The 22,860-nt window shown below is 37.6% G+C and overlaps 1 protein-coding gene across 3 annotated transcripts; it reads right to left on the bottom strand.

Moving 5' to 3' along the window:
- Positions 1 to 107: 107 nt before the first annotated feature.
- On the bottom strand, positions 108 to 16,167 carry LOC121645609 (CLK4-associating serine/arginine rich protein). 3 transcript variants are annotated; one of them, XM_041994131.1, is made up of 21 exons: positions 16,045 to 16,167; positions 14,192 to 14,331; positions 13,884 to 13,981; positions 13,171 to 13,272; positions 11,255 to 11,334; positions 11,013 to 11,097; positions 10,780 to 10,916; positions 9,309 to 9,405; positions 8,773 to 8,851; positions 8,619 to 8,692; positions 8,492 to 8,533; positions 8,223 to 8,411; positions 7,437 to 7,796; positions 7,169 to 7,354; positions 5,170 to 5,209; positions 3,792 to 3,852; positions 3,562 to 3,620; positions 3,425 to 3,471; positions 3,242 to 3,327; positions 2,977 to 3,001; positions 108 to 813 (listed from the first exon to the last, which is right to left on the bottom strand). In XM_041994131.1, the coding sequence occupies exons 2-21, from the start codon at positions 14,288 to 14,290 to the stop codon at positions 771 to 773; spliced, it is 1,989 nt and encodes a 662-aa protein (XP_041850065.1). In that variant the 5' UTR covers positions 14,291 to 14,331; positions 16,045 to 16,167; the 3' UTR covers positions 108 to 770. The 3 variants fall into 3 exon arrangements, 2 of the variants coding, with proteins under 2 accessions (XP_041850065.1, XP_041850066.1); XM_041994132.1 differs by lacking the exons at positions 108 to 813; positions 16,045 to 16,167 and having other exon boundaries at positions 1,514 to 3,001; positions 14,192 to 14,329; XR_006011458.1 differs by lacking the exons at positions 108 to 813; positions 2,977 to 3,001 and having other exon boundaries at positions 5,166 to 5,209.
- Positions 16,168 to 22,860: the final 6,693 nt, after the last annotated feature.

The following is a 22,860-nucleotide window of genomic DNA, read 5'->3' as shown; positions in this document are numbered from 1 at the left end:
CTGAAGAACACCGTGGTGTTAGGTTTGCATTTTTATTACATTGCCAAACTACTTTGAATATTTTTCTGTAATTTATTTTGCAATTTAACTCAAGACAGGAAACAAAGTTAAACAATTTCAAACTATGTTTAATTTTTCTCTGTATTTAACATTCCACATGTGAAGAAACATTTGCAGTCAACCAGCTGAGGACAGAGTACAAAAAGAGTAATAGTTCTAGTAAATGCATGAACTAAATCTGTGCTCGTAAAAGTGGTTTAAATTTGACATGTATACATCTCCTGCTCATAAGACCTGTTTAACATGTTCTTAAGTTTGAGTGTTTCCTGTTACAGAAATGTAATGTGTGGAGGAACATGACAGCAGGATGACACAGGGAAAAATGTCAGGTATTGCTTAGTATTACATACTGTGAAGAAATACAAATGTCCCCAGAGGAACTATTCATGAAAAGAGTTGGCATGCATGAAGGGAAGAAACCAAACATTTCATGAGTTTTTCAGAGATGATGCAAAATGAAAGAAAAGGCAAATCAAACCCAGCGTGGCCAACCAAATCATCTGTAATCAGTGAATTTAAGGAATCAGTCAACATTTTCTGTTCTATATGTGAGCTCTACAAGAGGTTCAGAAGCAGGTATCTTAATGTTGGTTTATTAACCAGTAGCTATTCATTCCATTTCTTCATATTTCCATGTCATATTTCCTTGCTGGACAGTGCAAGTACCAATAACCAGCAGTTGTATGATGAATCATTTTCCACCTTTTTGTTCAGTCTCTGTAGTATGGACTCTGTGACCGAGACCGCGATCTCCTGAAGAAACAAACAAGAAAAGAAAAATCACTACACAAGGTCACAAGACACTTTGATGTACAATAAAAGTATGATTATAAAGAGAAATTGTTGAAGCACTACTGATCTAAAATAACGTTTTGGCATCAGGCTTGTCAGAACATTAGTATTTAGCTTTCACAGGTGAAATTCTATATTAGTATGAGAGACTGAGAATTAATAAACAAAAGTGTTAAGACAGCTTTGACCAGCACTACTTATATAACTCTTTGTCTACTTAGGTCTCAAAACTAGAGCCTGACAACTAAATTTAACTGGATCAGTACCTTCACCAATATGGATATATGGTATGATACAGTGTTAGCACACATTAAAGTATGCAAAAATTATAATCACTTTGTTTGGATTTTTTAAAAAATCAAACAGAATTTTAAGGTTAGTTCTGTATGCACAATAACTAAGCACTTTATCTGGAATGAACATTCAAGTAGTCAGTCAGTGATGTCTTTGCAATGTAATGCATGAAACATGTTAAAAGCTCGAGTTAATGTTCACATTAAGTACCAGGCTGGCAATAAAAAAAGTGGGGTTGAGTACTTCTGAAATAGCTAAATCAGACATTTTAACTGTGTCTACAGTTGCAGAGTGATATGAAGAATGAAAATGACCAGCCAAGAGGGGGTGGGGAGTAAGGGTAAGTTTTTTTTGTTTTGTTTTTTTAGGTGGATCGTCATGCAGACATGGATAACTCGGAATCAATGTACAAATGTTAAAAAAAAAAAAAAAAAAAAGTTCTTTATCTGCTAATTATTAACAATATTAAAGAATACAAACTCAAAATAAAAAATTGCAGTGCCTAGACTGTGATGGGCACATAAGACACAATGTCCGAGTATGAAAACCAACCCTGCATTAAACTCTGAGCAAACGAAGCCACGACTAGAAGCTGAAGTACTTCCACTTCCTAGCTTTTAATGCAGACAGTCCAGTGTGCTTAGGTTGGTGTGAAAACGCAAACAAACTGATGCAGATCAAAGAAGCAAACTGGTCCGTCTACAAACGTAGATCTGTAGGCTTAATGGCCCTGCGGGTTCAACACCAGACATTGTGGGTTTACAGCTCTAGCTGGGATACATTCTTCACAGTCAGACACGGAAGAACGCAGTAGAAGTTCTGATAGAAATAAGGTCAACCCAAGGCTGCTAGGATTTGATGCAGCTACGTGGTGAAAACCTAAGTTGTCCTGCATTAACCAATAAATAAGTGAGACTAATTATTCGTTGTCACAACATGAGAAACCACATTCCCCATTTCCATTCAGGAAGTAGGAGTAAAGTAGTCACAAGAAAAAAAAAAGATGCACCAATAATTGTTTATTATTTGAAACACAACCATCCGAATCATAATCTCATGGAAATGTGTCTAAAGAGTCCCACCCTTACTGGCAGCTCTGTAGAGAAAAATGGGCCAATAGTCCAGGTTGGTACAGAGCCAGACTATTCAGTCTGGTCCCACAGGGGCCACAGTCCTGTAGGTTTTCAATATCTCCATGCTCCAACACACCCAACTCAAATTAAATGGATCCAACAGCCTATTAAGTTGTGCACAAGGACTCAATTTGAGTCTGGTTTGTTGGAGCAGGGAAACATGCAGGACTGCAGCACTCGTGGGACTTGATTGAATAATCCTGGTTTAGAGGCGCCAGTACACCCCCTTCTAACAATACCCGATATCACAAAAACACTGTTTTGAGAGTTTGCGCAAGTGAGCAGCCGTCATGTGATGCAATGAAGCAATGAAGCATAATTAAGTAATTTTTCCAAATTTTCCTTCATGCACCCAGAATTGAGATTGATTAGAGAAATTAGGAAATTCTACCCAGTAAAGGGAACAAGTTCCTAGTAAAGGGTTCTGTGCAGTTTTGTTCTAGATGAAAAATAAACTACATGACAAGTTTGCATCTGTATCAAGAATAAATAGGTGTTTGAGTATTTACTTTCTCTCACACTTTATACATTACAGATAATCTGTGCTTCAAGAGAATGCCAAGAAACCTAAAAAATGCATTTGCAGGAATTTTGATGAGTCTTTGAGACACCATTTGTGCATTAATATGAAAAGAAAGCAAACATTTTTCATTGTGCTTTATTGGAACTGCTGAGATTCTTGTGGCTTCTTACATACCTTCTGTATGAGTTGTGTTCTCGGTCTAAGGGACAGAGGACACAGAGACACAATGAAAACAAGTGCATGCCTGAACATCTTAGAGCCTATAAAACTTTGACAACAGAAACTGATGGCAGCAAATCAGAAAGAGGTTTAGCTGGTTAAATATTTTGGCTGTGTGTTGGCATGCAAGACTGAAAACACAATAAGCAGCACATGTTCAGCAAACCAAATTATTTAATGACTGATACAGTTGCATTTGATTAAAGACCTTCACTCTTACCATATTTGGAGGGAGAAGGCGAGTGGCTCTGCCGTCCGTACTGTCTTTCCCATTCGTCCCTCTCTTTCTCACGCCGCTCACGTTCCCTAAACACGGAGCCTCTGGGTCAGACGATTGCAACACGCAAATACCATACAGTCCACTTCAACACACACACACACACACACCCCCACCCCCCCTTACTTCATACGGATCTTGCGTGCCATGGCTCGTAACTCTCCCTCTCGCTCCTGAGATAAACAAAGATGGCACATAAGAGAGACCCCATTTCTGCATTATTCTAAACTACTACTACTACAGAAAAAAGAAACAACACACACCTGCCGTTTGTGTTCCTGCTGCTGGATCTTCACCTGAGCAGCTTTTTTATCCGCCTTGGCTGCAGGCAGACAGATGAATAAATAAATACATACGTAAACACATTAAAGTCTAATTATACAGCAGTTTCTGGACAGTTGCTCTTCAGCATGTTCACACATAAGATGTGTGGTTTCTTCACTAGCAGACAAACCAAGCCACAAACACATGAAGTCTGCTCGGTTGCACTCACACTGCTTGTTGAGCGCTTTCTGCATTCGAAGCTTCAGCCGTTCTTGTGGGGTCATCTTGGGCTGCAGATCACACAAATGTGTTAGCACAACCTTTCACAGTCCAACAGAAGTGTTTGAGAGTGCATGTATGCATGTTTGTGCGGTAACACAAATTTGATACAATCACCTTTGTGTACAGTAGCAGCTGAAGAGAAAAAAGGGCGAGGGATAAATTAATTACAAGTGCTGTTTGTTGAGTCAACAAACACACAAACTGTGTGGACAGACAAACCGCTGCTGTAGGATAGTTAAGCAGCAAGCTAGGATCCAGTCACATGAACCTTTACAAAATGTATTTACATACACACTACTGTCAGAGATAAAAAGGAAGGAACATGGCTGAAGGAGAACAGTGGGTCAGAGAGTGAAACACGAGAAAGTTCAGGTCCGGCAAGTTTAGAAAAGTTCAGGAACAGCCCAAGGCGTTTAGTCACAGACACGCCCATCAGTGGGTTGTTCAGACCTGGCCAGGCAAGAAAAACTGCAGGTCACAACACTGCAGGCATGCTTTATAGAAAGGCACATCAAAACTTCTAGTTCCTGTTTGACCCTGCTTGTACCATTTCTTCTTTTCCAGGTAGCAGGTTGAGAAGTTTGATCGGTAAAAAGTAACAGTATTTCTGGCTTCTATAAAAATCTCAACTTTTGTAGTGTTGATAATTGCTCAAACCTTACGGAAATGAATGTGTTTGCTTTCTCTTGATATATCTCGTCCTATGTCTGTTTTCTGTTTTGTATTTAAAAAAAGACAAGCCCACATGACTCATCCAAAGCTGATCATCCCTATACTGTTGGTCAAAGACTTATATAACTTTGTCTATCACTTAAAAAACAAACAAAAACAAAAAAAAAAAACGGTATGACTGGGTAACAAATCTCTACATGTTATGATATGGCAAACAGCCCTTAATGAAATTAGTCATCTCATTCATTTCAAGGCCACAGAAGTGACACCCTGCAGCAGATTTGAGCCTACAAACAGAAACATAAAAAGACACTGCAGACTCACGCACATTTGTGCAGTATACATGCACTCACCATACATACCAACCAACATTATAGCCCAAACGTTCACTTCACACAGAAAAGGCAGCATTAATTCAATAATGTTTCATCGTTTGCAAGACTGCAATAAGACTGTAAATTTACAGCAGAGATGGGCTTTGACTGTAGAATATGTCCACGTTTTGGGTGGAAGTTTAAAAAGCAATCATTTTATTGCCTGTGGGCAACAATGGCTTCTACATCCCAGTCTGATGGACAACCATGTCAGCCTGTCAGGGATGAGGGAGGCGTAGGCTTTAGCAAGAAACGCAGCTAGATCAAATTCTTACTGACTTTGGCAGCTCCCGTCTCTTTACCACCCGCAGTGTCAGGCCTGAGGAGACGACAGGGGAAACAAAGAGGAAAAAAAAAAAGACATCATGTCATAGCGAAATATTAACCTTCCAATACATGTGAATCTTAAGGGGTTTACTATAAAGTTCTATTGATTAAAAAAATATATATTAAGTTCAGTCACGTATTGTTATTTTTCTTTGACACTAAGGGTGCATTCACACCAGGATTGTCTGCTAGACTTGGTCTGATTGGGAACTTTGTTCAGTTTAGGGGTGCAACTTTCTTCTGGCTAGAGATTTTGTTCACGCTTCACTACTCAAACAAATGAGACCTTTTAAATAATGTGTTCCAACCTCCGCCAAAAGCGGTGCTGCACCCAAAATTACTGAAGAAGAGGCCGAGACACACAATGAAGACGAAAAATGGTTCATCTATTGCTTAATGCAGAACAACTTTGGTTTATAGCGCATAACAGCTAAACACGGAGTTTGTGGATTCACAATGGTGGTGTGAATGGGCCCTAAAATACATAGAAAAGGAAAAATTATAAATGGAATCTAAATGTTTCCTGTAAATAGAAAAAGTTACTACAATAAATTTGTGGACAGGGTGGCCAGAAAAAAAAGAAAACCTTGTCAATCATCTAGAAAACAAAGAGTCATAGTGAATATGGGTTCGGGGTGTTGGTTCTCTGGTTTAACTGGAGCATATTCATATCAAGACTGGAGGAAGGGTTAAAGAATCACATACAGCCCATCACTATGAAGAAAGATGCATTAGGAAGATAAAAAAAAAAGAAAAACATCACAAGTCAATCCATCCATCCATCCATACTAAAACTAAACACAGATGCACTAACCAGCATGGCAACATGAAAAAGCCTCAATGTGGATCAACACAGGAAAAGTTTGACAACATTCAGCCATGCAATGCACATTTCAGCAGGAGACATCATTACTCAAATCAAAGAAAAAAGACTAAGAGAAAATAGAGTGGCTTCACCACAAGGTGCTGATACTGAGGATAATATGACATTTTAATCCACCTAATCATTTATAGCTGGAAAGTGCTAACCAAATACTTATGATGTACTACTAAATCACTGATGGTCACAATGTTTGTGAAATGGTGGTGCTAAAATATATAATCTAAAAAAAATAAAATGTATGTTATAGTAAACAAAAATAAACGTGCATGTTCTCCCTGTGTATGCGTGGGTCCTATCCAGGTACTCCAGCTTCCTCCCACAGTCCAAAGACATGCATGTTAGGTTAACGGGCCTTTCTGAATTCTCTTTAGGATTGAGTGTGAGCGGTCCTTTGTCTCTGTGTTAGCCCTACGGTAGCCTGGTGGCCTGTGCAGGGTGTACCCTGCCTCTCGCTTGATAATTGCTGAGATAGGCTCCAGCTTCCCTGTGACCCTGAATTGGACTAAGTGGTATAGATTATAGATGGATAAGGGACAAACAAAAAGAATACCTGGCTGGCATTTCTTACTGATGCACAGTGTTGAACTAAATTATTCTCCACCAATTGCACTTGATTCGCAATATTTTTGTTTAGTTTTTTTTATTTTTTTAAGTATAATAATAAAATTTAGCAATGATCCCACGGTCACAACTGAACTGAGCAGCATTTCATTTGCAGACTACTAAATGCATCAATACCAGCAAACAAACAAAAATGAAAATGTCTGTTGTAAAGTCCAGTCAAAACAACACAAAAAGAAAACACTCCTTTAGTCATGTCTATAGTTTCCAGACTATCAAGTGATAAAATGAACATGCTATTTATGGTGATGTTTATTTTTCCAATAACATTTGAGCTTCTGAGAAGATTCTACATCTGAAAGATAGCCTCATATTAAAGCTGAGAGTCTGCACTTTAAAACCACTCTCATTGTACAACAAGTTTTCATCAATAGATAATATAACAACAACTTTGCTGGTGTACAAATCTACAGATTTTTTTCTCTGGTGCATGTGAAGTATTCTTACTTTCTCAGTTTGTCAGAGATGGTGGTGGCAGTAGGCTGGGACCCTTTGTGAGCAGGGGAAGGACTGTGGGGTGTGCGGCTGGGAGACTGATAAGGACTACGGCTGCCACTGTCTCCCCGACGATATCCTCCACTGCTCCGACCCCCCCGCCTTGTACTACCACCTTGCCGTGAGCTGGAGCGGGACCTATGGAAAATGTGAGGGAGGATTAGATCACTGATGTAATGGTTAAGCAACAACTGTTGTGTTGTTGGGAGATTAATCTGACCTTGTTCGTCTGTGAACTGAATGTCGTCTCCTATCCCTGTCTCTTTCCCTGTCTCGGTCTCTGTCTCTGTCTCTGGCTCGGTCCCGGTCCCTGTCCCTGTCCCTATCTTTATCTCTATCGTTGGACCGTGATCTTGTCCGGTCATGCCTCCTCCATGATCCAGCTCCTCCATTCCCTCCTCTACTTCTGGAGTGTGATCGGGAACGCCGCCTCGACCGAGAGTGACTCCGCGAACGGCGCCCATCCCTTCTCCCATGTCCTCGTCGGGCTCGACGTGAACGGGAAGATGAGCGAGAGGAGGACTGAGATGAGGACCGAGAGGACGAAGAAGAGGAGTGACTAGAAGACGATCTTCGTTTCCTGAACAAGCACAGACAAAGTTTCAGAAATAATACCAGCCCAGTACCTAGCCTATTGTCACAACACTTCTGCTACCTCATGTAATAATTGTACATTATATAACTTGAGATCTGATGAACACAGATCTCATTTTTCTGCATTTACCTACATTTCCATAATGTACCATGCATAACAAAAACTAATCAATGTGTAAAAAAAAACTACCCAACTAAACACATTTTCTCTATACACATGCACAGTTTGTTTAAATTTGTTACTCATCAGCAGCCATTTCTATTGACAGCTTATTGGAAAACTGATCCACCTCACCAACCATAAAATCCATTTGAATTCTCAGCACCAACAGCTGTGGTCATGTCAATGAACGTAATTACTGCAAGAGAGTAAATAACCAAAGAAAAACCAAGAAGATGGAAAGTTACCGACCGGGAGCCCCTGCTATGACCTGCAGAGTGTTGCAAGCTGGAGGGGGCATGGCCAGATTGAGGAGCGGCAGTTTGTGTTGCTGCGGCAGCTTCATCATCACTGCCTCCAAAGCTGGTGATGAACGTGATCTTTTCTGGACCAGGAGAACGAGATCGTGACCGTGACTCTGAGCTGGATTCTGACTCCGGCCTGAAAAAGAACAAAATCACAAATTAGTCTTTTAGACTAAATCAGGAGGATTTATGGGGCAAAGTTTAATGTTTCCTCACCGTTTGTAAGGGTCATATGTTGGACTGTCTCTTCTGGCATAACTGAAATACAGCAGGACAAGTATGTACATGTTTGAAACATATATTGAGTTAAGAGCTATGTCAAGATAAAATTCTGTTATTTTACCTTGGTGGGCTGATCTGTCTACCTTTTAGCCTCTTCTCTCTGAACTCTCTTCTTTGTCTGCGAGACCGACGGCCCTGGCAAAAGTCATATGTACTTAAGGAAGTTGCAAACAAAAAGTACACAGAGCCAATTTCTCCAGTGGATTTAGTCTTACAGAGTACATGGCCTTCTCTGCCTCCAGGGCTTTGGCATGTTTAATGGCCTCCACTTCCTCTTTGTCCTTCTTCAACATCCTGACAGAAAGTTAAATAATTTACATTAAAACAGTAAATACAATTGCACATTCATAAAAAATAATAAAAGAAGAAACTGTGAAAAAACTCACTAAAACATTAAATCTACTTTAGTCACTTCCAGAGATTCTTTGTCACAACAAATCAAAGAAGCAGGATGTCTGATATTACTCCAGAAATAGGTCTTAAAACACCTAATGTATACTTGATATAGCTTCTGTGACGTCCACACTGCTTACATTATCAAAACGTTTCTTTAAATCCTTTTTCATACGATTTTACAATTGTCTTCAATGACTTTATTGATGCTCTGCAGGGAAAAATAGTCCTTCGTTTTTAATTTAAATCGATCTTAATTTAAAAATACGTTTGAATTTTGTTTGTCCAACTGAAATTTCAAATGATAATACATATTCTTCTGTTTCATAATTCAGGCTTTAGGGAGTGAATATGTTACCTGACAAAGTCGCCTTCAGCCATTCCATAAGGAGTTGCCATTTTGTTTAGGTCCAGCAGCTGTTCTGGGTTCAACTCATCAACGTCAACCTCCACATCTGTACAAACATGTCAAATAGGAACCTTGCGATTACTTGGGGGGAGAGGGGCTAACTGTAGTAGGTAGGTAGATCCTTGGTTCACAGCAGTAGATCAATAAAAACCTACAATTTGGCCAAAAAGTGTATTCTATTAAAGAGCCGTCATGTTTTGACATGTAATTTCTACATAGAAGATCCAAGAGGCGTGTATACATGATCAAAATTTGCCTTACATAATTTAAGGTTTTCTATTAAAAAGGTTTAATTAGCCATCTATGATGATATGAAATACAAGTATTTTTCATTGTCATCTACTTTTAGTTCTTATTCAAAGCAGGCGTTTTCACATCTGTGTAAGTAGACCAGGAACTGTGTGGGGCATGTTACTTTAAAAAAGTAATTAATGATAGTTACTAGTTACTTTTTGCAAAAAGTAACAGTGTTAGTAACCGAGTTACAGCATTATAAAAGTAATTAATTACTTGGAAAAGGAACTATTCCGTTACTTTTTACAAAATGTTCAAATATGTTCCCTTTGACGGAATTTCAAATCCATCTGCGTGTGGAATACAGTGGAATAAATTACAAACAGAACAATCATAGACAATAATCTCAGTTTACTGAAAGTTGTGGCTTCTCGTGATTCTAACCGCTTACAGCCACCATAAAAAAAAAAAAGTTTCTGGTTATGATGAACATTTCTCATGACGTTCTTGTCTTTTATATCTGTGAGGGAAAAGTGATGTCTGTGGTTCCAGATTAAAACTATTCCTGTTTTCTTTGGACTCGCCGTTGCTGCGTCTCCTGCTCGTTCGTGTGTGTGTGGCTAAGTGAACTGACTGCTCCTTTACCGTCAGCCAGGAGAAGTGAAAACTCTGCGATTCAAGCTGTGGACCCACTTCTCTTGCACGTGGTCACAACACAAAACAGCAACTTCTACTCAAACATTGAGTGTATTCTCCAGTTTCAGTCATATCACTCACCCAAAACAAAAACTAAATTCATCTTATAGTAACTTATCAGTAACGTTTTTTCCTCACAAAACTGGTGATGATGCTTTATTTTAGTCGGAGGTGCGTGTCTTAATCTCAGACTTTGAGTTTACACAGAAGAACTTTCCATTTTTAGTAGAGAAATTTGAATAAATAAATAAAACAGTCCTCTAGCATTAACCATTACCCGTAAATCATTCTGAATAGCAACATTCAAGCATTCACAAGCAGTTAGGTAAGCTTCTCTTCAGATAATTTTTTTTTTAACCAACTGAAGACAGCTTTTATACCTTGATGCCCATTCATAAATGCCTAAAATCTCATTAAAACACTTTTTTGTTTTGTCTCTAAAGCTTTACTTTCACCGATGTGAATCTCATTGCCAGTCACATTTCCTCACCAATGTCGGGGATGCCCTCATCCTCTTCAGATTCACTGTTCTCTGAATTGTCTTCATCTTTGTCTGACTGGGGCTCAGGCTCCGGCACAGTGCTGTCCTCGTATGTGTAACCAATTGTGGCTCTTTTCTCCGCCAGTCTGCTCAATGTAAGGATGATTTATTAATATATGATCCATGTAAATCCTAAAGCAGGCAAACAGTAGAAGGAGGAAGCTACTTCAACATTCACATACTTTTTCTTCTCATCCTCATTTGGTTTCGATAGGCCACCGTAGAGCTCGTCCAGGTAGATCTGGTATAAACACTGCTCTTCGGAGACTGTAGGAGGACAGCAGGGACTTAGTGAAACAGAACTAAAAAATATACCCACTGAGAGAGCAGGTAACCAGGTGTAGCTGTATAATGAATACAGGTAGACAGTTGTGTGTGTTTAAACAGTGGTTCATCTCTGCTTAATTTCCATGAAAATACTCACTGTTGGCAAAGTCATTCTGAACCAGACCTCTGTAACGCTCATAATTACATTTCCTCTCCTCCATCTCTTGCTCTGGGGTGCTGTATGAGACAAAGAGCAGAATGTTTTTTATCGTCTTTACCACTTATTAATTTCTCAACACACAGAGCACTTTTTAGCTTCTGACTGAAGCTGAGTTTATGTTCACAAGTGCTGACTTAGTCCCTATTTGTCTGTGTAAATTCAATAAAGACGTGGAGAAGTCAAGAGAAAGCAGCCCGAATAGGAGGCAGCGTGAGTCCATCGCTGTAAAAAGTATATTAAGTAGACAAAGTCAGCCCTGCTTAACCAGTTCCTGGGCAATTTTTCCTGTTTGATGGAATGAATCCAGGCTGTTTGCTGGTGTTTCTTCTTGGAAAACCGGTAAAAACGCATTCCCTGTTCACGTACAGTGAAATACACAATTTCCTCAGTAAAGACGAACCCACTACATATTTCAATAGACTGCTTAGCCTTCTGACGGGCAGAAGCAGTTCCAAGCATGAGCCAGTGACGTATGTATAAATTACGAAAAGGGTCCAGTGTTTCCCCTACCATTTTATTGTACCGGCCTCCCTACAAGACCCAACACCCCCGCATACAAGGTCAAGTTAATTCATGTTTAACTGGGTTTCTAAACAATCCCAAGTCATAGCAGAAGTCATTTCAGGTTCCATTTCCTCTAGAACAGGTTAATGTTTTTTAATTAAAAACAAAACAGTCTGATCTTATTTATCCAATTTACATGGCAGCAGGTCATAGGGGCTCTCTGTGTTGCCCTCTCCTGGTTTGGCTTTGATGACACACTCGATCCTGCTGTGTGTTATGCTGAGAAAGTCATGTACATCGCGGGAACAAGCACAGCTGAAGTCCACCGTCCAATATTATTTGTAGGTTTTATTAACATCAACACATTAGCTTAGATATGAACGTTAAGTTTAGAGTGACTCCACAGTTTTCATCGGGGCATTTTAAAAGTTTTACTTTTTTCTTTTTTATCACCGCATTACAGTCATTTATTGAAATTTAGTCAGCTATGAAGAATTGAGACATGACAGCACAGCGTCTGTGATGTGTAAATTATGTTATGTCAATTATGTAGTCATTGTCACGTGTCATATTAACACTGTAATGGAAAAGTTAGCTGTTGCAGAGTTCATGTATACCTACATTATTCAGTAGTACCGTAATATTTACATTCAGTTTATTTACCTGTATGGAAGTTAAACGTATGAAATTATAATATTACAACCCAGTTCTCATCATGATATTTAAAAAAATGTAAAACTGCTAATGTGAGCTGCTAAAAGGTTTACAGGTGAAAGTAACCCAATAGTGAATTAAAAAATCCAAATCTGGCGCAATCTTGTGTATCCTCAGTATCAAGTGAAGCTGATACTGAGGAGCCTCGACACAGCTGTGAACATAATCCATTTATCCTTCAAGTTTATTAGGTTTCTGATGGTTTTTCAGTCTTACAATTTGAATTTTTATTATAGGGTGTCCCAAAAAAAAAAAAAAAAAGGTATTACAAGTGCCATTTAAAAAATAAATCATTATCAATCATCATTAATCAATATAAGGTTGATTAAATTTTATTCAATTCAAATCGATTAGTCAATTTTTAATCCTGATCTATAGGCAATGCTCAGTGTTCTGTACTAAAAAAAAACCATTAGAAACAAGAAAAATCTAAACGTAAACTTGTGTTTCCCCTGTACACAACACATATTTGGCGTGTTTCTATTTTATACTTCAATCTCTCCTTAAACATAACATTATGAGGAGAATGTCCCCAGAATGTGTAATCATAAGAAAGGAAATCATATCATCATAAACAGTGGCATTAGGCCTACACTGTGATTGTGAATGTGATTAAAAACAATTTCTAGACTTACGATGTGCTTAGCAGAGGAGGAGTGTAGGTGGGGATGTAGTCCAGGTGAGCCCTGACATCGAATCTGTCAATCATGTTGTTGGCATCACCCTGCCATGGCATCCTTTACATAAAAAGTAAGAAGAGGTATAGTGTGAAGATCAAAATCCAATCATCTGTGAGCATCTCTGGTGTTTGATGGTAAGTATGCTGGTTAAGAGTGGGGGTGGGTGATATCACCAAAAAATTATATCACGATAATCAATATATAATAAATAATAACAATATCACAGACGATATTAATGTGTTTGACCAAAACAATAGGTCACAGCCTTTGTAAAATCCTTACACTGTTTGCCCAACTAGACATAAGACAAACAGCAGCATAAAGCCTCTGCAATTCCATGCTGTTAACGAAGAAAATGTAGCTACTGGGGGACTGGTGCAAGAGGCCCGGTGTTGTGTTGTAATAAGCACTCCTGCCGAAGGGTTTGTTTCATGGTTTTACAGCTGAAGTACTTATTTCAACACCACACCAGCTTCCTGTGAGCACTTATGGTTGCGGGAGGGGTCTACGGCAGTTTTGTTTCTCATTGAGAAGAATAAGAACAATACATGCTTTCACGCCAGTTTTACATTTTCTACTGGTGTCAAAAAAAATCTACCAGTATTACCGCAAGTTATACGATATTGCACACCTTTATTTGAGAATGCTTATGTGAGATTTTTACTCACATGTTTGCAGGGCTTTCTGCAGCCAATGCCACAGCAGGATCCAGGTGGATCTTGTAGGATCGGCCATGAACCTGGAGAAACTGGGCTGGATCTTTTTTCTGTCAAAACAAAGTCAAATACTGTCTAATACAACAAGATGGTCTGAGAAAAGTAAATAAACAGAATAGAGTGCTTACATCAGTTTGATTACAGAGAATCAAAACTGTTCAGCCATCCTGTTCAAAAGCCACACTGTTACTTCAATAATACTTGAATAATACTATACAAAAAAAATGTAAGTTACAGAGTAAGGTGAAAAAGTCTCTTACTATCTTCTCATAGTACTCTCGACGGCGTTCACCGCGGCGCTTGTAGTCCACCATCATGCCACGGAGCTTGCGCTCGTGTTTGCGGGCCTCCTGCCACATGACGGCACCGCTGGGGGTGGGGGCGCGACGGGGCACGGCTGCTGTACACAGGTGAATACAAAAGGAACACATAAGAAAGAAGAAAGAGAAAGCAAGAGGAGGTAAGTGTAGGACTATGTTTTCTATGTTTTTGTCTCCTTCTGTTCAGTAACATAAAGCCACCACAACCGATTTCTTCACAGTGTCGACCCCTTCATAACCCTTCAAAAGCTAAAGTCTCTCGCTGCCTGGCCATAGCATGGTTTATTTAGTTAGAATCAAATAGTGGACAGAAATTTTGGTAGATTTTTTTAAGGAAAGTAAATGCATTATCAACACTGACCAAATTATTTGCAATCAAAATTTTTGCCACTATGAAACATCTTGGGCCAGACAACCTGAGGGTGCAGTCAGCATTTCTAATCACCAAAAAACATTCTAGTATTTGATTGAAATGCTCAAAAATAGTGGACAACTTACATTTTTCTGAGTGACAGCACACAATTTAAAATAAACTTCTAAAAAGACAATTAAAATGGCCTGATTTTAGTACAAAGATGAGTAATTCTCAGCAAACAACCAGTCATAACCCCTACCTAACAGACCTATTTTTTCTTTCTCTTAACATTTCTTTATATTCCAAAAAGGGGCAATATCTTTTTATAGCGGTCTACATGATGTTTTTTTTTCCATTTATCCTTTGAAAGAACACAATCACACTGTGCCACCATCTGTAGTTAGAAGATGTTGTGTTTTTCAGGGCGTTTCATCATAAGTGTGTGTGTAGACAGACTCATATTTCACTTTGCTCTGTAACAGGTTAAATACACATTTCATCTGGATGACTGGCATAGACAACTAGGTCACGGTTACTCAATTCCATCCTACTAGGGCAGCATTTTAATGTATTCCTGCTTCAACACACCTTAATCAAATTAAATGGATCTAACAGCCTATAAAGTTCTGCACAATGACTCATTAATTTGAGTCAGATGTGTGGAAGCAGGGATACATGGAAAAACCTGCTGGATTGTATTGCAGCAGTGTAGGACCGAATTGAGTAATCCTGGAAAAGATACTAAAGAAAGCTTTACACACACAAACACTATAAAGCAAGTACTTTAGGATCTGTTAAGAGTTGTCACTCAATTTCTCTGACGGTTAAAAGTTGAATACACTTGTGATAGGTGAATTACAAATTTTGAATTTCAATTATTTATTGACAACTTCAGATCTTATTTTGGGGGCAATAGTGACGACGGGGGTGAACAGATGAAACAGAGCATAGTTATGAATACAGCAAGTGTACTGCTGATGCCAAATATAATTGCCATTAAAGTGCCTTCTCATATACTGAAAAAGTGACACGTGTCCTCCTTATTCAGGACATGTTTTCGTTTACATTAATTTCAACACCTCAACGGTGTAAAACTCATGGGCTAACCTAGCTAACTATCCGACATCAACGTTGTCAAGCTAGTTCATTTACTATATATTCAATTTAGTAATCTGCAACCTATGAGGTTATCTTAAAACCCACCACGATGTGGAATATCGCAATTTCCACAGTTAAATGGATTTGGTCACTGCACACATGGGGCTTGATTGAGCATGTTGCCTAGGCCTATGTTGTGCTGCTTTAGCATAGTAGCTAATTCTGCTAAGCTAATCTGCAAATCTATTGCCAATATTTAAATTACAGCTAATGAACAACAATAAGACCAAGAATAAAAAATGTACAACACATTTAGCTGCGGCTGCATTTTAAATCGTACCTGTTTTACTGTCCACCGACAAAAACTGAGTTTAATCTCGGTTAGCCAAACGGCTATTGCAGCGAAGGAACAGGAATACACACCTCCTTCTTTTTAACATAGGGCTGTCCTGTGGTAACGGGCTCGGCCTGTGGGGGCGCTGCAAGTTCATCACCCATGGAGCACTCTGCAGACCCAAGGCCTTTTTTTCTTTTTCTCGACAGTGCCACCTACTGGACGACTGTGGAAAAACACACCCCGATTTAACGGCCAAAGTGTTTGACTTAATACTTTTATCTCAAGTTATATTATTAGATGTAAGAAATCAAGAAAAAAAAAAAAGATTTTATATGTATTTGGATCTGGTCTATAAAGTAATTAAAATATAAGAGCAAGAATTATATATATGTGTGATAAAAAAAATAATAATATGACAAGATGTCTGGCTGGTTTTTAAGCTTGATTTTAGTAGGTTTATTTAGTTCTTTATCTAATATTTGATAGAAACATGTAACTTTTAAAGAGGTCTACTTTTCATTTCTTTTTTCAAAGTAGAAATACGGTATATATATATTTTCCTCTGACATGCACTGCTATACCGTAAGTTAATCTTATGTTTTTGTTGAGATGAGCATTTACTCAGTAAGATGAGTAATGTGTGGAGTACTTGCATGAAATAAAAGGTAAAGTAAAATGCCCATTAGCTTTAATTTACTGTGGAATCTTCAAAACAAAGAGTCAAAACTATACACAGAAGCAAAAACAAATACAGCATGCCTAAAAGTTCTTCTAATTTGACTGAAGACCCCACATAAGGATCTACTTCAACAAAATTGTTTTGTTTGTCATCAAGCTTCTAGCAGAATTCTGGTTTGGTATTTAAAAACCTTTTAATTCAGTTTTATTTTATTTGATTGGTTTCCTGTAATGAACCAACAATTTAAGCATGTTTGCTCCAACTTTCAATTTTACTTGTTCTGCCGGTCAGAAGGCTAACTAATTCCCAGTTTTACCTGCACAGCTGATGCTTTAAAAATTCTGAAGTAATTCTCTTTTCTTGCAAGTTGCAATACAGTTTTAATTGATCCACACATTAAAAATTAATTTAAGCTTACACCCAGATCTGACCCAAGGCATAAGTAAACTAAACATCTGCTTAGGGCCTCCTTCACAACTAGGGGGCCCAAAAGAGCAGTTCAATTTCTAAAACAATTTTTCCAAAACATTTTTAACTATCTTTTATTATTAATATTTTTTACTTATGAGTGATGATTCAAATGCATGTTTCACAATATGTTATCAAAAGTGTGTTATTATACAAAAATACAAAATTATGTAAACAGCAGTGCTGGTGTAGTGATTCTACTGTCTCTCCTCTCTAAACTCCATGCTAATATGCTCATAAGTTATGTGAAATTTCCCCAGGAGCACTGTAACTGTTGACGTCAAGGAGGCAGTGAATCAGTCCAGGGACAGTCCATCTTGCCAGGCCCATCCCAGAATAAGTCAAGTCAAGTCAAATTTATTTATAAAGCACATTTTAAAAAAACACCTCAGTTAACCAATGTGCTGCACAAACCAAAACAGATAAAATGCCTAGGCCATCATTAAAATAAAATAAAATAAAATAAAACAAAATAAAATAAAACAAAATAAACCAGTATATCTCATAAAACAAAATACAAGAATAAAACAACATAAAAGTACATTAAAATAACAATGTAATTATGGATAAAGCATCAGGTAAGGAAAAAAACTGGTCAAATGATTTAATAAAGATTACTATAAGAAGCGATCATATTACAGGAATTTGTTTCTATACAAATGCATATCATTTAAAAAGTTCTAAAGCAATTATTAGTTGTTTATCTGACAGATTTATTTAAAGTAAAAACACACTAAGTGTTGGAACCAAATTTATTATTTTACATTATGATCATTTTAGTTGAAAGCAAAATAGTAACATTAAAGATTAATCATTTTATTTGGGGTTATTTTTATTTAGTTTTGAAAGAATTCATATGATAAAATACATAATTTGGTAATGTTAAGCTTAAAACAGGTTTGAGTTTGGGCTTCCAGTTCAAATCAGCTTCACTGTGATGCTGTGGTTGAGGCTTAATTAGTCAAACTGAAGCCAGAGACATTGGAAGCGATATAGTTTTTTGACCTTGTGATCGTGTACATTTTTTGTTTATTTTTTATTAAACCTTGTAAACAAAAAACTCGTCTCACTTGTGTTTCAAATACTAGTTGCTACTTCAAACGGTGGTACTGAAGATTTTTACATTTTTCTAGTATGACATCTAACATGGATGGCTTTTGTTGTTTATTTTTCTATCTTAGGATTAACTCCATCCTCTGTCATCCTCCAGTGTGCTGGCTGAACCTGATAAGTTAAACAAAAAATTAAAGAAATTCAGTCCGAAAATCTCCCTAAACATCCCTCTTCAGTGGTTACAGAGGTTGATGTCGCATCTACGTCCTCAGCAACTTCAGTTTTTACCATGGATTAGCAGTTTGAGTGACCATCATTCCTCTCAGACTGATCAGGTATTCAGGGGGCTGCTGCCTATAAAGGAGAATTTACCATTCTCTAAAAGACAGGATGGCTGAAGCTTACATTACCACTTTACCTACAGACAAAAAGGGCTAAGAGGTTAAGCAGATGAACATCTGTTCATTTACATAATTATGTATAGATTTTTAAAAAATATTTTTCATTATAAGTGACTTGGTTGATATAATGATAATTCCATTACCTTTATCACTTACAATCTAACAACAACAAGTTCTCACATCTAGTTTTTCAAGTGAATACATAATGACAGATTAGAAAACTAAATAAGTTAATGGTAAGCGTGTGAATGATCTTTAATCATTCATTATTACAACAAAAAACAAAAGAACTTGACACTGACGTGATTATTGATGATAATAGAGGGCCCCAAACTCAAGTTTTGCTTAGGGCCCCACAGAGACTTGGGACGGTGTAGGTTCCTGATGTGCTCGGGTAGTCAGATCTGTTCGGGGCCCTGTGCCTGCCAACGACGTCACATTATATGATTGGCTGAACGTTGGCATGATTACGTACATGATTTTGGTTGGTTAAATTGGTTGGTTAAATTACAGAAGTAGTTTTTTGTAGTTCTTCGTTGCAGGAAACATGGGCGACTTCTACAAAGCAATCCATCATACCTATCGAAAGGGACTTACCACAGCTTGACCATCATCCTAAAAGTTCTGAGAGCAGAAACGTCACCATTCGCATGGCATAAAAACTTACATAATTAAAAGCAACAGTGTGACTTAACGTTAATGTTAACGACTAATATTCAATTCATATTTGCATCATATACATGCCATTGTGTTTCTGGAGCTTCATTTATTCACAATGTAACCAGTTATTATACACACACACTAAATGAATGTTGTTTTTTTCCTGCCGCAGTTTTATTACAACCACCAGGGCAAGCTTCGCTTGGTGGTGTTTCAAGCTCAAGTTTGTGATGTATGGAGGAGTTGCCCAACTCTGCCTGCTGACTGTTGATTAAATACTGTGATCCTCTGTCGTATGACATGTGTACCAGCTCTGTTTCTCCAGTGTTTATGTGTTTTGAGGTAAATAAAATTGGATCTGAGAAAAAGATGTGCACTTTTTTTATCAGAGATTAATTGATTAATTAATCCTTTCAACATTTTAAAAGGAAAACATGAAATTTGCAACCGTAACTGATATAGTTCACTTGTAATTATATATTGTGCGGTTTAATATTAAATGTTTTGACTTTAGGGTGGGAGGTGATGTATTGCATTTTGATTAATATATGTATCAATGGGAAGATTTATTTTTAGAAAAGAAAATAATAGAACTGATATTTGGCTCAATAAAAATCCCAGACTTTACACCATAAGTAAATTAAATTATCTATATACTCAAATTCATTTACTCACAAGGGGAAAAAGAAATTTATATTGTCAATATGTTTTCAATATCTACTGATAAATAGAAACCCCCAAGCAGATCTGATTATCTGCAAATTGGCAGCTCTACCTTCTGCCTTCAATAAATTTCAGATGATAGTATTAGATCTGCTTTTTAGTTTTTTGCCAGTGGGATTGACTGTCCTTACTGCCACTCATTACTCTGTTGAAAGAGATAGCACTCAGGCTACCCTGACAGAAAACAGCGCAAACTGTGGTTGTGTCTTCAATCACAGCTTTAGGGACAAAAAAGAATAAAGGTTGACATGTGGAAATGCTTTAGAGTGAGTCAACATAATTTATTTGGTGAGGAGCCAGAATCAAAGCTAAATAAAATAGAATAGAATACCTTGATATTCATGTGTAATGTGTGTGGTTAAAACCACTGTGGTAAAGTACACTTTCTATTGAGGTATGTTTGTTTCCTCTGTTACTCAAAGACAAAGAATGAATTAAAATCAGCAAAAAGCTCAATATTTTCAATGTGGTGCTTCTGGGAAATCTGTGAAACAATAAAATGCCAAAGACATGGATGCTTTTTATAATACTCTTAATTGAAGTGCAATGTGATTGCTTCACACACAGGAGTTTTTGTGTAGTACTGCTGTACCCACTTTACAATGACAACAGAGCTTCTCTTTTATTCCAAACTCACAATTTGAACACTGTTTGATGATTTTCAGTTTTTTTTCAGAAGGCCGAATGTTTGGCACACGTCTGAGGATTCCATGTTCATTTCTATAACCTAAATACAAAAAAACAAGCAAAGCATGAAGGTTATTATAGAAGCAGTAACAGTAAAAAAAAAAATACAAAAAACGCTACCAAGGAGATGTGTCTCACAGGAAAATGACTCTCACCATCTAGACTTCTGATCTAGTATCCCTCAAGACTGTATCACTAAGGATGTCTGTGTCTGTCCACCGTGACATCCTGGCATAACTAACTCAATCTACAAATTATAAGGGGCACAAAACATTGATTAAGACACATTCAAATACATTTTTAGCTGACTTTTTTGTTAATTTTTTTTTCTCATTCATACTTGAATCTCTTCAAAGTTGAATTTCATTATGGGAACATAGGTCTCAATTACCTGAAGAAGATGTGACTGTAAGTCTCTTAACCAAAAAAAAAAAAAAGTCCTTTGACTTGTCTGCAAAAAACCACTGATATGACCTTCTTCTGAGCTTTCAGCATCTGCATAAATGAAGTGAAAAATTGTTTTCTGCTGATGAACTGGGGTCTGACACAGACAGCAACAATATAACCACCTGTCCAAACACAAACGCCAGTCAGGGAAATTGGTTAACTACAACGTAAGATAAAGAAAGTGTTTTGTGGGGCCACCCAGATGCCACCCCAAGAACAGACATTTAAATAATAACAAATATTCAGTATTAGCTGACCTTTACCCGGATAAACCTCACGTCAGAGTGCAAGCAAACGCATCATGTAATGTACTTCTATAAGTTGTTCTACATCAGCGCTACCATGTCCTTGATCAAAATGCAGCATTCAAACAAGATCATTTTAACTCCTGTCCATGTGTGGGTGTGTGTCTCTCCAAAACATTACATTTTAAGAAAAGCTGATATAATACTATAGTGTGAGTCAAGAAAAAGTTTTTTTCCACTTGGTCTTCCACATTCTTATGTTTTGACAATGTTGTTACTGTTCGTGCAAAAATGTATTATTTCTCAAAATTTTGACATAAAACAATTCTGATAGTTAAAATTATAGTAATATCATGAGATTTCAACCACAATCACCTACAGCACCATATAACTCAGGTTTTAAGTTTGTGTACTTGTGGCCACAAGATGTCTCTGTAAGACAGCACACACACACACACACACACACACACACACACACACACACACACACACACACACACACACACACACACACACACACACACACACACACACATACACGTACACACACACACAACTGCTGTAGATGCTGTAGATTAGTTTTATTTGTACCTGTATTGATAAGCTGCCAAGAAGCCTGAAAAACTTAGTGTCTTTGAGGTTTCTGTCAAGTTTATGTGTATTTCAAATAGGAACTCAAATAAATATAAAAGCAGGCCTTTTATAATTTAACCTTGACACCAACACAAAGTAAAAAAAGTGATGAGAACAAAGTGAAATGTGAGCATAAGCAAAATCCCAGTCAACACCCGAGATAAATGAGAGATTAAAGATATCTGTGGAATTGGGGAAAGTCTCTATGTAAACATTATAATCTACAGACTGCAGTACACAGCAAGTGTAGAGAAAGTTTACAAATCACATGTGCGCATATGTGTGTGTAAACTACTTCCTACGTTTCCTCCCTCACCATCATGGTGACAGGATGCCTGTGTCCATTTCCAGTCTGCTGCTGTTTGCACAGGACAAAGGTCACATTTGTTGTATCCATTTGCCCACTAACTGTCGCCACCGTGACCCTGCAGTCGCGTCAGACTGCCCCAAATCACAACACCTTTCCTTTCACACACTGTCATTTTGTTCTTTACCATGAATCATCACAACATGGCCTGACAGTCATTACACTGTAGCACAATGTAGACATTATCTTTGTTCTCAATATGTTTCAATAATAACTGTTTTGCATAATTTCTGTCATTGTAAATGCATTAAAATGAGCAGTTAGCTAGTTTTAACAGCCCCTGACAGTAATTTCTGCAGCAGAAACTTGTTCTATTATCTTTAGAGTGCAACAACAATTGCAAGTAAAAAGAATCAAATTTGTTCCTGCAGGAGCTATTATTGTTTTATTATTGTTGTCATTTTAAATATCATGCAACATTTCTTTATTCCTAGGCATTTTTATGCCTTGTAGGAT

Source organism: Melanotaenia boesemani, chromosome 9, assembly GCF_017639745.1.
Source record: "Melanotaenia boesemani isolate fMelBoe1 chromosome 9, fMelBoe1.pri, whole genome shotgun sequence".
Taxonomy (NCBI): domain Eukaryota; kingdom Metazoa; phylum Chordata; class Actinopteri; order Atheriniformes; family Melanotaeniidae; genus Melanotaenia; species Melanotaenia boesemani.
Note: the sequence above shows the minus strand (reverse complement) of the source record. Positions and strands in the feature narration are given on the sequence as shown.

Coding starts and splice junctions, on each gene's coding strand:
- LOC121645609 (XM_041994132.1), bottom strand. CDS start 14,290: ATGTGGCAGGAGGCCCGCAAACACGAGCGCAAGCTCCGTGGCATGATG. Junction 10,917..11,012: donor AATGAGGATGAGAAGAAAAA/GTATGTGAATGT, acceptor TACATTGAGCAG/ACTGGCGGAGAAAAGAGCCA. Junction 8,412..8,491: donor ACATATGACCCTTACAAACG/GTGAGGAAACAT, acceptor GTTCTTTTTCAG/GCCGGAGTCAGAATCCAGCT.